This window comes from Dendronephthya gigantea, unplaced genomic scaffold (assembly GCF_004324835.1).
Source record: "Dendronephthya gigantea isolate DGI-Jeju-01 unplaced genomic scaffold, DenGig_1.0 000130F, whole genome shotgun sequence".
In the NCBI taxonomy this organism is placed as follows: Eukaryota; Metazoa; Cnidaria; class Anthozoa; order Malacalcyonacea; family Nephtheidae; genus Dendronephthya; species Dendronephthya gigantea.
Genome location: NW_021163140.1, coordinates 1 through 14,775, shown reverse-complemented (window position 1 = coordinate 14,775; position 14,775 = coordinate 1). Strand labels below are relative to the sequence as shown.

General features: G+C 37.7%; 1 protein-coding gene, 1 long non-coding RNA gene and 1 other non-coding gene across 3 annotated transcripts; 1 reads left to right on the top strand and 2 right to left on the bottom strand.

Annotated features, from left to right (window-relative positions):
• Nucleotides 1–3,345: 3,345 nt before the first annotated feature.
• LOC114536079 lies at nucleotides 3,346–7,671 on the bottom strand. The gene is made up of 3 exons (XR_003688394.1): nucleotides 7,123–7,671; nucleotides 5,033–5,116; nucleotides 3,346–3,448 (listed from the first exon to the last, which is right to left on the bottom strand). It is a non-coding gene; the product is annotated as an uncharacterized LOC114536079 (long non-coding RNA).
• A 1,941-nt stretch (nucleotides 7,672–9,612) lies between these two features.
• Nucleotides 9,613–14,052, top strand: LOC114536123 (proton-coupled folate transporter-like). The gene is given in 5 exon segments (XM_028557474.1): nucleotides 9,613–9,940; nucleotides 11,276–11,410; nucleotides 11,742–11,948; nucleotides 13,134–13,555; nucleotides 13,558–14,052. Coding segments are annotated over 5 exon segments (1,383 nt in total). The 5' UTR covers nucleotides 9,613–9,705; the 3' UTR covers nucleotides 13,942–14,052.
• A 650-nt stretch (nucleotides 14,053–14,702) lies between these two features.
• Nucleotides 14,703–14,775, bottom strand: Trnaa-agc. Its single transcript has one exon. It is a non-coding gene; the product is annotated as a tRNA-Ala (tRNA).

Below are 14,775 nucleotides of genomic sequence, written 5' to 3'. Positions count from 1 at the left end.
TGTTGGTTTCGATTCCGTGATGATACTTTTGTACTTTGGCGTGGTTCTGTGGAACGTCTTAACGCTTTTTTCAGTGTCCTAAACACATTCGATCAGCAATTACAATTTACTATGGAAATTGGAGGGCGTAGTTTGCATTTTCTTGATCTATTTATTACTATTGTTAATAGGAAACTGGTTACTTCTATCTATAGTAAGCCCACTGATGCCCATTTATACCTTAGCGCTCAGTCATCGCATCCTAAGTCTCAGATACGGGGTATAGCTAAAGGTGTAGCTCTTAGGTTAAGACGTATCTGTTCTGAGGATAGTGATTTTCTTGCTATTAGTAAAATATACGCTAAGTATCTGATAGATTGTGGTCATAATAGTACTCATGTTAACCAGGTATTTGAGGAAGTGGGTTCGATGACTCGACATGAAGCGTATGGAAAGAGTATTGTTTCCGGATTTTGTGCGTTCGGCGTTAAGTGGTCGCAATGGAATAACTATAGAATACCCCGCCATCGAAGCAATGGCTTTGATCTAACGAGCCTACAGCCTACGCCCCTTCTATACATAAATTTTAGCTTATGCGCCACAGCCCTACACACTTAGCTTCTTGCTTATTGGCCTACACGCCTACTGGCCTACTCGCCTACTGGCCTACTCGCCTACTGGCCTACTGGCCTACTCGCCTACTAGCCTACTCGCCTACTCGCCTACTCGCCTACTCGCCTACTCGCCTACTCGCCTACTCGCCTACTCGCCTACTCGCCTACTCGCCTACTCGCCTACTCGCCTACTAGCCTACTCGCCTACTGGCCTACTCGCCTACTGGCCTACTCGCCTACTCGCCTACTCGCCTACTCGCCTACTCGCCTTCTCGCCTACTGGCCTACTCATCTACTGGCCTACTCGCCTACTCGCCTACACCGGCTAAAAACATAAAACTTCATCAAAGTCCATTATATTTATGTCTTATCCTAACCCTAACCCTAACCCTAATTAGTTAGATGTGTGGTAATGAGATGACCTATATCTCATTTTAAAAGAAAATAAACTAAAAAATAGCAGTGATCAAACAAATAACAAAGCTATTTTACAAGGACCGGTTATATGAAAGCCGAATAGCGGTATCCACCGGATAGTGATATTTCAACCCTTCTAAAAATGTTAGAAAAGCAATAAAATTCAGCTTTGGAAACAACAATTATTAAAGAGGATCATCCATTTAGAAATACTAAGATTTAATCAAAGTTATTGCAAACAACGGGCGATTTTAACGCGATTGAAAAAATCACTATCCGGTGGATAGACGCTATCCGGCTTTCATACAACCGGCCCCAGGTGTTATTGTAAACTGAACAAAGCATGCATGTAGACCAGAGTTGGTAGATATGCAAATATTTGAGGCCAAATTGTCATTAGTGCTATGAAGAAAACAAAAAAGACAAAAGGCAAAGACAAAGGAAACAAAGAACTAGTGTGATGTTGTTTGGCCTCAAATATGCAGCTATCTACCAACCCTGATGTAGACGCGTAGGCTCGTAGGCAGCGTTCTTGATACTTAACATTGCGGGGTATTCTATAGTTGTGCCGTCGCAATGTCTTTAATGAACTACAGGGTGAGTCAAAAAAAACGGACACCTTTGAAATTCAAATTAGCTGGATAGCGGCTGTAATGTGACAGAAGTTGCCTAAAATATTAATTACATATCATATTAATTACATAAAACATAAAGTTTGTTCCCATTGGGAGTTAAAATGCATTCTAAGCTCTGTAAATACAAAAGAACAGTTTTATCAAATCGTTTTTGTTGATTGTACAGGGTGTATAAAAAAAAACGCAACCACTTAATATTCATGAATATCCTCTTTGTTTTACAACACAAAAGACGTTTGGCCCCTGGAATGCGAGAAAGCTTGTACTGATCATATTCTAGCGGCACAATCGTCGGTAAACTAAGTCGGGTGCGTAAACCAACGAGCTGAATTGAAAGTATTTAACGAGTAAAATTTTATTTACAATTTATTTTACAAGGTCGACAGTTAGCATTCAAGTTATCATGCACGACAATAATAGCTGCACCATTATTAGTTTAGCTGATTTGACTATTAGCAGTTGAAATGTACGATTAGAAGCGGGGGCAAAATCCCAGGGGCATAAAATCTATTGAGCTTATGAACAATATGAATTTTAGAATATTAAGTGGTTGCGTTTTTTTTGATACACCCTGTATATGGGAATTGTCATATTCCAGCCATAAGTTCACAGCTAATTTGAATTTCAAAGGTGTCAGTTTTTTTTTACTCACCCTGTACAGCAATGTGAGCCATTTTCAATTCCCAGAGGTGCTTATCTATTGCGCTTTAAGAGCTGATTACATGAGCCCTGTTACCCGAGATTCAACGAAGCGTGAGATGACTTTGAGGTATTGAAATAAGTCTCTATGATACCAAACAAGCACATGCTATTGTTGTGGTGATTATATGACTGTCAGGATCATGTTATTTGCTCATTTCAATACCTCAAAATCATCTCACGCTTCGTTGAATCTCGGGTAACCGGGCTCATGTAAACAGTCCCTTAGAGCTGTATTAATGTTCTGCATTTTTTTGGGACACCCCGTATGTTTGACAAAAATTCATGATTTGTCGTTTCGACCAATAAGCAAGCGAGCTTATGCCAGTTTAAACGCGTATAACGTTGAGTTAATGAGGCTGTTCGTACGCTTTCGTTCAGTTGTGCATGTTAACTAATGTCACTGTTTTGCTGTAATGTAATACCTTATGACGTAAATGACCTAGCTACCTCGTGCTGGTAAAAGCCTAGTCTGCTTGCCATGGGAATAAGTCCAATGGATGCAATGGATCATTTTGAACATTTTGATTTGTCCAGGGGATCCAATGGACGAACGGAATGTCTATTAGACATACGAAATTTCGAATGGACAGTTGTCTTGTAGGCAAACCCATCTGCGACTAATTAATGCAACAGGCAGACACTGTTACATACGCCCCAAAATTTCGTACAGATTGATCTGAGAAGTGATTCAAGTGAAATGGCCATTGGACATTTTCATGTGTCCATTGGATCCAGCATTCTCATAACAACATGGGTTTTCATCGCGGGTATACTTCATATAGCTTGGCTTAAAATGCTAATCAGTAGCCTGTGGTGATTTTTGCTTTTGGCGTTATCGGGCAATATGTCCAATGGACATTTGCAGAGATATTGGACATATAAGGTACTTGAATGCGAAATCGAGCAAGAATCATTTGCCCCCACAAAATGAAATAGTTGTCATCCAGTTAAAAAATTTGTAACCATGTGCAAAATAGAATAAAAATACATACCAACAGCAATCTTCCAAGCCTGGACAACGATATCTAGAACATACGTAGTGGTCAATAGGACAAGGCAGACGTGGATGTACACACACACCATTAACGGAAAAACAATTATCTGAAAGATGAAAACGTAAGTGTGTAAGGGAAAGTGTGTGAGAGTTAGAAAGGAAGAGAACGCGAGAGAGATCGAGAATTTCTATATGGGCGGAAAACCCGACAATCATTAACTTAATTATAATAACTTGTAGGTACACCACGTAAGTATTAAATACTGCAAAGCTTTCGGTCCGTTAACCCGGACCTTCATCAGTGCAATTACTTGAATACACGTTTGCGCGTCACTTAAATATCATGTTAGTCGTGATTAGTTTGCTCGCGCTATTAATTAAACGGTTTCATTTAATTAAGTTCTAATTAATGCGCGCGCCCTAGACAAGTATTTGACTAAGAGACACCGAAAAGAGCACGCCACGTACTATTAAGTGGCTTTTCCTCTTGGACGATAGTTTGATGTTTATAAATTTCAATAGATTCTCTCATTTTACGAGAGACAGTAAACTTATCGTTTGCTAAAATGGTAGCATCGTTCCATTTAATGCGATGATCATAAGTCCATGCATGGTGAGCTACTGCAGACTTATCCAGTTTACCTTTCTTGCAGTTCGTCTTATGTTCTTTAAGACGTATTGAGAGATTTCTACCGGTCTCTCCAATGTAAACCAAACCACATTCACATGGAATGCGGTACACACCAGGTTTCTGTTGTTCATCGACGCCATCCTTGTGTGTGTAAAGAGCGCGAAACAATTTGTTATTGCTAGAATGGTAAACTTGTATTCCAACTTCTTTTAAAATCCTAACGATTTTATATGAAGCTGGGCCAATATATGGTAAACAATTTGTTATTGCTAGAATGGTAAACTTGTATTCCAACTTCTTTTAAAATCCTAACGATTTTATATGAAGCTGGGCCAATATATTGGTAAGCAATAACAAATTGTTTCGCGCTCTTTACACACACAAGGATGGCGTCGATGAACAACAGAAACCTGGTGTGTACCGCATTCCATGTGAATGTGGTTTGGTTTACATTGGAGAGACCGGTAGAAATCTCTCAATACGTCTTAAAGAACATAAGACGAACTGCGAGAAAGGTAAACTGGATAAGTCTGCAGTAGCTCACCATGCATGGACTTATGATCATCGCATTAAATGGAACGATGCTACCATTTTAGCAAACGATAAGTTTACTGTCTCTCGTAAAATGAGAGAATCTATTGAAATTTATAAACATCAAACTATCGTCCAAGAGGGAAAGCCACTTAATAGTACGTGGCGTGCTCTTTTCGGTGTCTCTTAGTCAAATACTTGTCTAGGGCGCGCGCATTAATTAGAACTTAATTAAATGAAACCGTTTAATTAATAGCGCGAGCAAACTAATCACGACTAACATGATATTTAAGTGACGCGCAAACGTGTATTCAAGTAATTGCACTGATGAAGGTCCGGGTTAACGGACCGAAAGCTTTGCAGTATTTAATACTTACGTGGTGTACCTACAAGTTATTATAATTACTAAAGTCGCCATGCAATCATACAAGAAAATTAATCATTAACTTTTTTTTCATACGGCAGACAAATAACCATTTTTCACCAATACATTTATTTTATAATCCCTCCTTTATAATTAAAGATGTACCTCCATCAACATCCGAAAATGCCACGAAAAGTATCAGCAACAAACAAATTTTCAGACGGAAATCCATTTGTTTAGAGAATATATCTAGAAATTAAAAAGACATCAATTATTAATGAGAACGGATTGAAAATACGACAAATGTTTGTTTCATCTATTTATTGTATAGTCTAAAATTGATTACTGCAGCTCTCTTTGTGAAAACTGCGAATTATATAAGCCCGGTTAGTTAAGGTTTTATCGGGGACATATTAATTGCAACGTTTGTTTGTTCACTTGATTTACTAGAAACTCGTATTTGGAATCAACTAGCTATATATACGATTAATGCAGGTAACCTAAAGTGTGTCCCCTGGGTTTTGAATATCGTCATTTACCAACCGAAAGACGTCTTTCACATCACCATTGAAATCGAGAGAGTATTTATTAAGAACTGCATCGATCTTCCATTAATTTCAGCCCCGTCAACAAATAAATTATGTTATAATACATCTAGTTTGACTTTCCGTATAATCGCGCTCTATAATAGTTGCGGAGCAGCTCAAATAGACAAGTTTATTGTAACAATTGTCGAAAACATATCCGCATAACACTGATCATACCTCATTTTAGTGTGCAGTGATAACCAATTTGTGCAGTGATAAAGTAGAATGTTCAGGGATAAAATGAGAAATGTGCTGTGATAAATGGTATTTTTCTCAACAGACCTCACTCTGTTGAGATGGATTCATAAGTAGTTGTTCCCCAAAATGCTGGAAATCAAGTCGTATATAAGGACTCAAAAATAGAGAAAATATTCTGCAAGAAGTCCTGGAGACCCCTACGATTCCCCCATCTTTAAAATCAATTCCCAATTTCCAGTTAGGACCATTTTTATCATTCCCCTCTCCACTATACTATTGTGATGACATGTGCTGTGAAACTGAAAAAATTCTTAAAAATAACTATGACACTGATATTTACTTTTTGTACTACTAGCTGATTGTATTTACAAGGTACCGCGAACAACTTTACCGTAAAGACAGTGTTGTATTGTATATATGTGTATATGTTCTCCTTAACCCAGCCAATGACGTCAGAATGAGAATACGCGAAATTAGCATACGCGTCTATTTTCAAGATGCAGACAAAACATAAATAGGCAACTTTATCGTAACATTTCTCAACAGCTAAATGCGATAGGCAAGTACAAATACCAAATCAAGTATTTGGTAGGTATTTTTAACATCACTGTCAATGTCCTTTAACGATTTAGGCGGCATATGTACGGATTGTATAGGCGAGCTCCCGTACGTAATTTGACCCCATGTAAACATTGTAGGTATTTCGTGGTCCACCAAATAGGGCAATCTGCAACTTGCTTGACTGTAATTTTATTATTTCGCAAATATTTCGCAAACTTTAATAAAGCAGGAAGTTAGAAACATCGTAAGAGGTTTAATGAATAGTTTGTGCAGTTTAAAACAAAGAAATATACAAAACAAGTAGGCGAAACCGCATTATAATAATAATAAGATCTTTATTTAAACTGATAAACTGGTCAGTCAATCATAGATTGACTGGTATCAATCGGTGACCAATACGGCGGCATGTTGATTGTATATTCTAGAGAAGAGGTTCAAAGGGACTTAAAATCGAGTGGAATTATACACACTTCAAATTCAAGCCAGGAACAGTTGATGGAAAAATGAGTCAACTATAGGTCCTTCGGCAGGAATCGAACCTACGCTTTTGCGATGCCGGTGCATTGCTCTTGCCACAATTCAATCTTTCGATTCCTGCAGGAGGACCGACAGTTGACACATTTTTCCATCAACTGTTCCTGGCTTAAATTCAATGCAACATCGATCTTCATAAATTCCCCACATGTACAAACACCGACTTAGACAGCTAAAATTGGTAAGGACACATGCCAGGGTGATAAACTGCGAGTCGCAAGGAGATTTCCTTTTCATTTAATTCTAAAATGACAAATTTACAAAGATAAAACATGCACATTCCAATAATATTTTTACAATAACAAAGATCATATTATGGGTTCGTTAAAATCCATTATAAAGTTAACACGGAACTATAAAACTATAAAATGGTACCTGAAGAGTGGTGGATCTCCTATGGCTCGAACTGACTAAAAACGATCGCTTAATTTACTTCTTCACTTTGATGCCTGAATTTACTTTGCCTGTTCGCTTCACCTTGCAGTCTTATCTTAAATTACATATAATGCGGCAATGATAGACGTAATTTATTGACGAATTAACTTGTTCATTCATGACAACTGTTCAAAACAAAAATTCGCTATATAAGTCTTTGCAATACGGTATGCAAGTGTAGCAAGTGATATTTTACCACTCACCCAAAACCACTGATATTTCAAGCCTTCCCAAATTCTTACCAGCTGCAGTGTAAAGTGCATGTATAAGTCTCGTCCTTTCGACGAGACAAAGAGCAGCCTCCATCCACCTAAGTAGTTGTTGAAAATATTAGTCTTGAAAGAATAGAATCCCACAAAGTATAAAGTTTAACAATCCAGAATAGTCTGAAGTGGAATTTTTACACATTACAGAGATAGTAACCAAAGCATCAAACCGACATTTTTCGAGTTCTCAAGCGTAGTGGAGTTTCATCGGCCCATTTGCCAAGAGAATATATTGCATTTATTAGATGCTTACTCGATTACGGAAGTCCGGTGTATGATGGCATTCAACTTGTCAGACAAAATTAAACGGATCCAAAAGCGAACAATGCGAATAATCTATCCCATGCACATCAAGTTATGATGCAGCTCTAGATGCCGCTGATGTTTTTATTCCATGCATGGATGTAATTTCCTATTATTGCCCGTTATTTGGACACACGTAAACCCAGTAAACGGTAAACCCATTTTGTTTTGAACATTTTTTGGTGCATAGCTTTCGCGTATCATTTTTCGTATAAATTTCGGGTGTTTTCAAATTTCATTATTCGTGGGGGAGAGTCCTAGATCCTACGGTAGCCCACAAGCGGTGTGTCACACGCAAACAAAAACCACGCGACACGCCAATAAAACTTACGGACAGTCGGACACTGAATGGCAAACATGGCGATAACATTGCGGATGAATTTCTGAATTTAGGCGACGCTGATCAAGATGACCAACCAGACACAGTACTAAAATGCGGTGCCCGCAATGCTTGCCTAGAAATAAAACGTCCGCTCATTTCTAACGACATCACCAACTTACATTCTCCTGTCGGCCGCAGCCTGGTTGGTTGGTACATTAAGGTCAAAATTGCGCCGTTTTAAAATCTTCAGAAATAAAATATTTAGGCTAAAAATACTATCTAAAAATACTATCAAAATGAAGAGAAACGTGAGACGAATAAACTGGTGTAGAGCCGGAAAGTAGAAAAGCAACGATACAGAAGTCAAGGATTAAGCGTATTGCATTTTTAATTTGTTTAATAATTTTGAGCGATTTGTCATAAAGTTCGCTTGTTGAAACTAGACTTTAAAACCTTCGAAATAGAATATATTTGCAAAGTACTATAAAATAAATCGTATTGTAAGACCGATCCACTTATTTAAGGACGAAAATTAAAAGAGAAAACCAACGATATGAAAGATATCAAAGACCAAACTTACTATTACTAGTGAAGTATAGCATAGTAATTTTGAGCGATTTGTCAACAATTCAATTTCGTTTGTCTTTCAAACGTCATAAATCGCTGCGAATACTCTTGTTTAGTAACATACTTAAAACCTGTAAGTATAATTTCTTACGCTGAATCGAATGGTGGTATTTTTGTCCTTCTTGGGTGCATAAAAGCAGAGATACACGCAATTATCAGAGTTTGAGATTAAAATTGAAAAAAGAACGTTCCTTTAAAAAAGGAATTTGGCAAACGTACAACAAGATTAATAGTAATAATTAGGAAAAAATTCCAAGCATTCCAAGCATGTGCAAGGAATTTTTACTAGGCGATTAAGGAAACGTATTGATGCGAACAAACAAACTCACAGGCAGAATATAATGCGGTGCCAAACTTGGCGCGGGCACCGCAATTTGACGAAGAAGAAGAGATTCGAAGGTTCTTACAGATTACTCACCGGTCTTGAAATAGGTGTTGCACAACGGTGAATATAAAAGCATACTAAACTCAAAAATCCGTCCTTGATACAGACGTAGGTTGTTTATATGAGAGCCGGCCGGGGCCGGGAGTTTTTCATCCTGAGTTTGTATGGAAGTTTTTCTGCTGGGACATTCGCACCCGGGACGTTGCTTTGGAGGTCCTTTGACGCAGGAAAATTTAAATATGAAGGAAATGTTTACAAAACGCATGTAACGCCAGACCTTTTTTTAGCTGAAGCTGCTCTTAATTCTAAAAACAGTATTAATCGTCTTACTTTTATTCATTTGAAAGTCTAAGTTACTAAAATGTCATGTTTGTTGCCTCGTATTTGAATAGGCAAGACAGTTAAACGTGCTTCCGGGCCTCCAGCGTCTTTCGGCAGTTTCCGACGCTAGCAGTGAAATTTGAGAAAGCGCTTTCGACATGAAAAATAAAGACCTCCGGCGTTCAAGAATAGATTGCGAAATTTTTGTTATGACTATAGTCTTCTAGTTATTTGCATCTAAAGCATGTATATTCTAAAGTATCGCAACTGATTTGCTATCCGCTAGGAGGTATGTTAATATGCGTTCGGTTACGGTGGAGCCTGTCGTGTTTGGCTATGTGTTTTCTGCCGCTATGCTATCACCACTATTACAGCAATATATCTACGACGAGCTGAGCGAACGTCATAATTTCACAATAACTGAAGACAGTCAGTTGTGTAAGAATGGCACGGGTGATTCTGGCAATATATCAGCGTTGGAGAACCGTATACAAACGGATGCATCCTATTGGTTTATCGCACAGAAATTATCTAGTATGTGTCCTACTTTGCTATGATAATTTTAATTTGTAGACCTCTACAACTCGAAAATCCTGGGAAGGTCGCTGATCCCACGTAAAATACAGCCTGTAGGAATGATGTTTTAATAGTTAACCTGCACAGGAGAACGAGAACGAACGAGTAGCCTCATTTACTGAAGGAGAGTACGGGTTCACAATCGTTCTTATAGACAGTTTCTATTGGCTAACATAAAATTATCATATTCGTTTCGAAACTTAAAAGCCTCCATGGTCTCCATATGACGCCGGCCGACTTGGGAAAATATTTTTGTCGGTGATTATTGACGAGTGAAATCTTTTGTCTTTCTGAAAAGTTCTCCTTGAATGATTACAGACAATGAGTCGGAAACAGAAAACCAGGAGTCATAGGGAAACCAGGCTTAAACCTTAACATGCATATTTTGGTCATGTAATTTTGTGTTGTGATATCGTGTATATGCGATTATAAATATTGCCATGCATGTAACAGGGTGATGATGATCGATGAACTGCAATGGTACAGTACTATACAGAAATAACCTATATATCAACGGCCGGTGAACTTAGGTCAAACCTCTGTCTGACGGTTGAAGCGAGGTCAGACCGACTGACCGAGGTCCAACCGTCCAACCGCGGTGAGACTGAGGTAATTAAACCACAGCCTAACTCGATCTGACAGACATTTCTTAATTTTTTCGGTTGATACAACCAAACACACTGAGCGCTATGCATCACACGTAAAAACGCCTAAGTTGTAAAATCCTGCAGCAGACTTGTAGCAAAGTTGTTGCAGCAAGCTCGTCGCAAGATTTGTTCGCACGCGGGCTTGTCCCATCTTGGAGACGCATTTGTGGATAATCACAGCGTCCAGAAACAACAACAGGCTTTAACACAAGAACGATTAAATTGCTTTTTATTTCGTAGGAATTTTCCCCTGAAACAACGGACTATGTACATTGCACACTCTAAAAGTATGAATATATAAATAAATATAGTGAATATCATAAATGTAGACTTTATAAAAGATAATTTGCGTTGTGATGTGCCCCGTAACTTGGTTTGCCCACAAATAGGACCAAACACTAACATTTTATGAAAGTCTATAAGCAAATCTCGCGTTGGGAATGAGTTAAATTATTAAACTATACACTGCAGCAAGTCTGCAATATTAAGCCTTCACGGTAACGTCGGTAAGTATATTGAATAAAAGAAAAGTTTCTGATTTTTAATTGTTATACCAAAGTTTTACAGACCAAGTTAAAGCAAACTTGTCACGCTGACGACAAAAAGACTTTATTCATGTATGCTTTCTTTTTACCTGTTCTTTTAGTGAATGTACCATCACTTTTTGCAACCTTGCTCTATGGATCATTATCGGACGCTGTGGGAAGAAAACCAACGATGCTTTTTGCCACATTCGGTGCGCTCATTAACTGCCTCATTGTTTCGATAACAGTCACCTTAGGTATGACATCCGATGCTTAAGACCTTACCCTGTTCGGTTTCACGGTTTGGCCACAGTTGTGACACGCGAGAGCTATTATAGCCGAGCTAAAGATTCGAGGATTTTAATTCAGCAAGTTTCTCTCAATATTCAGCAATATGACTGTTCTCAATTCAAAAGGAAATATGCAAATATTTCGCTCTAAAACTTTCCTCCACATGCAAGTGGAATCCTTAGGATAATGAACTTGTTACTTGTTTCACATTAGTATAAATGTGTTGTTCCAAATTTAGTATAGATCATTTCAACTATAATAACATTTGGAACAGATATTTTGTTTTTCCTTTTATAGCATGGCCATTCTACGTTATTTTCTTGGGTGCGTTCATTAACGGTGTAACAGGAGCACATGGAAGTATGCTTGCATCATGTTTAGCTTACATCGTAGATATCACGGATAATAAATCTCGGTCCATAAGAATGGGTTTAATACAGCTGTCCATTGTCCTGGCCGTCATGTTGAGCTTTTTTATCGGTGGTATTTGGTTGAAAAATTCAGGTAACTATAGCAGCGACAGTGACACGCGTTTATAGGTTAAAGACATTGGCAAAAAATTAATTGCCTTATTTGAGAGAACGTTTCAAATTATCAATAAAATATTTTTATAAAATTTCCATATTTCACTTGGTTCTTGTAATATAATAACGTTACTAAAAGCTACGAGTTATGATGGATTGTCAGTCATCTTGAATTAATGCTCAACTTATTAACTTTCCTTGTCGTGCCGCGTGAGGTGTAATTAAGTAGGCTCTATAAAATTACTTCAAATTTGAATAGTAAAACTAAATTCTCTCACCCACTCTGGCCACTCATTGCAAAAACTCACTGCGAGTAATTTCGTCCAATGACATTGCTTGTTAGAGTTTATTTTAACTGAATGGAAACACTGGCAGCGAGCTTGCGAGTAGATTTAGCGATGAGTGGAACTTAAAAATTATTAGTTGTTCGAAATGTTTCCACTCAGTAGTAATTTGAAATCGCAACCACAAACAAGTTTCAGGTTCATATATTGATAACTGGCCGGCAAGATAGAAAATTGCGCGACACAACATTGACACCTGACGTCAAAATATTACAACAGTTGTTTCCAATTGGGCGAAATCAAACACAATCCAATGGAGATTTTTCGTAATATATTATAAATTCTAAATTGATTGGATTCTGATTAGATTACAGCTAAACTGTTATAGAAACAACCTTAATCACAGCTCACAGTACCTGAAGAGTGGATCTCCACTGATTGTCAAACTCACACAAATTCTGCTATCGTTCTCTCGCACGCTTGTCTCACAATGAATCTGATATACTTCTGTTCTCTGATTGCACTAACACCTAATCACTAATTCAATCACTTCTCATGCAAACCAAATAGGATCATGCTAAATTAATTTAAACTGCGAAATGATTAATAACCAAAATAATCTAATAATAATAACTGAAATAGTCAAACCATATGTAAACTAATTATAATAACTTGTAGGTACACCACGTAAGTATTAAATACTGCAAAGCTTTCGGTAAACTGTCCGATCCAACAGTCAAGCAAACTGTGAAAACCCTGTAAATGTAGGATCTTAAAAATTATATTGAGCGTTCCTTGAAATGAGATCACAATCTTGCCATGTCCTTTAAGACGCGTCTTCAATGCATATCATTTATGTGAACAATAATTTTCGTTTTCAGGTTATATTCCCCCATTTTGGTCAAGTGTTGGTATCCTGTTTTTTTGCTGTTTGTACATCAAAATCGTCTTACCAGAATCATTGACAGAAAAACAGAAATTCAACAAATTTTCCTTCCTGACTAATGCAAGGAGAATAAAAGAATTTGTTTTGAAGAAAAGAGCTCTATATGTGAACGTCTGCCTCTTGCTTTCTTTTATTTCATTTACGTTCACAGTCTTAGATTATTTTGGCAGCGTTACAGTTTTATATACAAAACACCCTCCTTTGTGTTGGGGTTCGGAAACGATAGGGTACTACATGGCAGCGAAAACGGCCGTTGCAGGCATTGGAATAGTATTCACTTTTAAAGTGCTTACGAGGTATATCAATGAGACATTGATAGTGATTATTGGCTGCTTGTTTTTTATTGTCAGTGATTTAATCTTAGCCGCTTTGCGAGAACGACGGTGGATATGTTTTTGTCGTGTATTCCCGCGTTTTTCATTACTGTCGCACCGCCAGGAATTCGAAGTATTGCTTCCAAGCTTGTTAAAAAGCAGGAGGAAGGAGCCTTGTGCAGTATTCTAGCCGTAACGGAAGTCATTGCGCAACTGTTAGCACCGCTCACAATAAATACTCTGTATCCTGTGGGTTTGAACCAACTTCATTTAGCTGGATTCGTGTTTTTCGTTGAAGCTGGTTTGCTACTTATTCCAATTATACTGTTCGCCTTGATCCATTATTTATTTCTAAACAACGATAATTTTATGTATGATTCATTGGTTCACTGTAGTGAAGAGGCAAATGAGCGAAGTCAGTCAGCATAAAATATTCTGAAATTCATTAATGCATGCAATAATAATTATAAACAGTAGTTTGAGTAGCTGAATAGTAGTAGAAGTAATTTGAGTATAGGCATTAGTTATGGGGTGAGTCAATCGAGCAAGGGAGTGGTGTTAGAGTGATAGTGAGAGACTTCTTTCGCATAATTACTAACTGCATTTGGTTAAGATGAATTTACCATCTTTTCAGTAAATATCTAAAAATACCTTAATACAAAGAAGGCTTGATCTATATACATGTACTGCTATAATCTATAATGTTGCTATCTAGTTTTTAATTGTAAAATGTATTGCAAAATACGTAATTTTAAAACTATTTTTTGAATAAAATTTCTTTTTCGATAGCTAGGCGGGATCTATCAATCTTTGGAACAAATCCGCAATTAGCTACTGAAAATTCGAAAAATTCCCAGATCATCTCAAATTTCCCTCCCTAGTTTATACTCTGATGAGCAGGAGTATAGTAATTAGCAACTGCGCGTGCCCAAGGTCTGAAAAGCAACACAGACAAAACAGACACCTTTAAATTAAAAGCACACCTCTACGCTTAACACTACCTTCCCCCACACAGCTGGTAACACCTGCGTGGGAGACTAAGCACTGGTTATGACTTCTGAGTTCAAAATTTTGATGCGCTTTAAATATTGCACTGTTTATTCATGGCCACCTTTTATTTTATAGTTTTATGTAAGGGGGAATAAGATAATAAACCATAATAAAAGAAAGAAGAAAAATAAAGAAAAAGTTGGAGGATGCGGGCATCGATCCCGCTACCTCGCGCATGCTAAGCGCGCGCTCTACCATTTGAGCTAATCCCCC